Genomic DNA, 2,962 nt, shown 5'->3' with positions numbered 1-2,962 from the left:
GAACAGATGTGCAAAGTACATCATCACCCACGAAACTGCAGCCATGTGGATTTTGAGAGCCTAATTCCGACCGGAGATTTCTGAAACTGCAGTAACATCACGTCTACATTCTCTTGAAACTTTTGGCATTTTTTTTAAACACATCCTGCCTATATAGAAGCCTGTCTGCACATTAACGAAAACCAACCATCCTAGAATAATCCACACCAGTGTTTCACTTCCGAAGTGAGAATCCCTTTTTGTGATCCAACCCCATCAATTGCAAAGGACCATAAATCGATTCTCGTCCACGAGAACCCCCCCCCCGCCCCCGCCCAAGGGAGGCTCTCCCCACAGCCGCTGCTGCCCGACCCGGCACTCGGACCGCTCTCCCTCGGCCGCCTCCCAAGGGCGGGATGGTTTTGCGGTACCGGCGGTTCCTCGAACAAAAGGGGAGCGGAGAGGGGAGGGGGGCCCGGGGAACTTCCCGCGAGTCGGTGCCGCCGGGACGCAGAGCCCCCCGCGCTGTCCCCCCGCGGGCGGCGGGCCGGGGAGGGGCGTCGGCGGGGGCAGCCCCCGGCCATAGATAACCCCCGTGCCCGGCGCCGCCGCCGGCAGCCGGAGGCGGCAGAGCGCCGCGCACGTCCAGCCGCCCCACAGCGCGCCGTGAGTGCCCTCGGGACAGAGCGGAGAGTCGCGGGGTGCGCTGGGGGGAAACCGCGCTCGGGGGGAAGCGACGGGGCTTCAGGGCAGCCGTTCGCCTGGAGCCGGGGCTGGCTGCCGAGCGGCGGCCGCTCGCTGCTTTGATGCTGCAGCCGGCGGGCGCGGGCTCTCGGCTCACGCCGCCCCGGGGTTACGGCTTCCCGGCTGGGGTGGTGGTCCCCGGGCCCCGCCACCGTCGGCGGTCCGTCGGCGGGGCCGGGGCCGGGGCGGGTGGGGGTGGGACGACGCAAACTAAACGCCTCGGGGGCTACGACCCCGGCGGGACGAGCCCGCTCTGCCGGAGCAAACCCCGCCGGCTCAGCCTGGCGCGACCCCGGGGGCTGCCCTCCCGCCGGGGCGGGCAGCGGGCGGGAGCAGCGGGGGCGCCCGCCCGCCAGCGTCCGTGTCTCCGCAGGGCGCGGAGGATGCGGCGGGCCGGCGGGCCCCGCGCCGGGACGCGCCGTCGCTGAGGCACCGGAGGAGGCTCCCGCGGCGCCGAGGGGATGAGGCTGCCCCTGGCGCTGCTGGCCCTGGCCGCCCTGGGGGCCGCCGGCGGCGGCGGCGGCGGCGGGGCGGGCCGGGAGGCGGAGGCGCAGGCGGGGCGGTTCTCCACGCCGGAGCGGCACCGCTGCAGCTGGGAGCTGCGCTCGGCGGCGGGGGCCAGCGAGCTGCGGCTGAGCTGCCGGCCGCCGGCGGGCGGCGGGGCGGCGCGGAGCTGCGCCTACCGCGGGGAGCCGCGGCGCTGCCCCGCTTACGGCCGCCGCGGCCGCCAGTACTGGCGGCAGATCCTGGGCAGGCTGCGCCGGCGGCGGCACCCCTGCGCCCGGGGCGGCCCGCTCAGCGCCCGCCTGTGCGGGCCGGGCCGGGCGCCGCCCGAGGCGCAGCTCCGCCTGCTGCCGGGCCCCGGCCCCGGCCCCTCGCCGCCCGCCGCCACCGAGGACCCGGCGGAGACCTACTGCGCCGAGCGGTGGCACTCGCTCTGCAGCTTCTTCGTCGGCTTCTGGGAGGGCTGAGCCGCCCCCGGCCCGCCGGGAGGGAGCGCGGCCGCCCGTCCCCCGGGCCGGGGCTTCGCGCTGCCCGGCCGCCGCCGCCCGCCCAGCCTGGCCTGCCCTCGCCCGCCCGCCCGCCGCCGGTGCCCCTCGACCGGCAGCTCTCCTCTTTTCCCCTCCAATAAAGCGGTAACTATTTGATGAGAAGAAGCTCCCGTAACTCTTTTCTCGTCAAAGCCCTCTAATGCCTGCAGCACCGCCGCAGCGCTGAACCGCGTGCGTGAGGTCTGTCGGCGAACCGAGATGGGAGCACCTAGGGACAGTTCGCCCCTCTGAGTACGTCCAGGTTTTTCAAAGGACATAACGACCGAGAGGCAGCTATTCCCTCCCCCAAACCAAAGCAATTTCTGTAAGCCTAAGGGTTGAAGTTACGCTGATTGCCCAACTAGAAAACCAGACATTTGTACCAAAATACGGAACAACTGAGACTTCGCTAAACACTAAGCCCCAGAAAATACCTTCTTGCTTACAAAGATCACACAAGCTAAACAAGCCAGTCCAGTCCTGTTTCCACAGAGCAGATGATCACTGACTGACTTCAAACAGGAACACGAACGGAGTTGGGTGAGAAACCAGCTGTGAAAAGACTTGAGAAACTCAGGAGCAGCTGGGTACACAAACTGGATTTGGGAGGTTGATGGTGTTTCACCTAGCTAATGAGCTAAGGCCAAAGCAACGGTCACATTTAGAGGGACGTAGTGTTGGAGTAGGCAAGTTGTTTTACCAAGGGGGAAGAGGGGTTTAGGATGTTAACTACTTTATCTGCTTACTGAAGCACAATTCCATGGTACATTTTGGTAAGGAGAGCTCAGGTTTTCCTCAGTCCCAATTTCTCTTTTAGACACATCCGACTCAGATTCTAAAAGGGGGGATTGTGATTTCTACAGCCCATGCCTGACTGCATGTCAAAACTTCTCTGCCCGCTGCCCAGTACAGCTGTGCGGAAAGCAGGGCTGCACTTGAGGTAAATGTGGGAAGGACCTAGCCCCTTTATTCATAAAAAAGAAGCTCCTGGGGAGTCACTTGTGCAGAAACTGGAACAATACCTGTCTGCAGAGAGGTCTTTGATTAAGGCTTACATTAATTTAATTGTTCCACAGAGATACCTCAAACTTACCCCTGCAGTCACTCAGAGGGCTGCTTCTCATACATTATTCCTGAACCAGAACACTTCGGTGCACCAGCAGACCAACCACGGAGGAGCAGTATCTCAGTGGCAGCAGAGGGCCCAT

General features: G+C 64.9%; 1 protein-coding gene across 2 annotated transcripts; it reads left to right on the top strand.

Annotated features, from left to right (window-relative positions):
- The first annotated feature begins 584 nt into the window (after positions 1 to 584).
- Positions 585 to 1,856, top strand: FGFBP3 (fibroblast growth factor binding protein 3). Of its 2 annotated transcripts, none has more exons than XM_069795695.1 (2): positions 585 to 645; positions 1,097 to 1,856. In XM_069795695.1, the coding sequence occupies exon 2, from the start codon at positions 1,185 to 1,187 to the stop codon at positions 1,692 to 1,694; it is 510 nt and encodes a 169-aa protein (XP_069651796.1). In that variant the 5' UTR covers positions 585 to 645; positions 1,097 to 1,184; the 3' UTR covers positions 1,695 to 1,856. The 2 variants fall into 2 exon arrangements, with proteins under 2 accessions (XP_069651796.1, XP_069651797.1); XM_069795696.1 differs by having other exon boundaries at positions 590 to 680.
- The last annotated feature ends 1,106 nt before the right edge of the window (positions 1,857 to 2,962 follow it).

The sequence above is a fragment of the Haliaeetus albicilla genome, chromosome 11, assembly GCF_947461875.1.
Source record: "Haliaeetus albicilla chromosome 11, bHalAlb1.1, whole genome shotgun sequence".
NCBI classification, from domain to species: Eukaryota; Metazoa; Chordata; class Aves; order Accipitriformes; family Accipitridae; genus Haliaeetus; species Haliaeetus albicilla.
The sequence above is the reverse complement of the archived record's forward strand: the minus strand, read 5'-3'. Positions and strand labels throughout refer to the sequence as shown.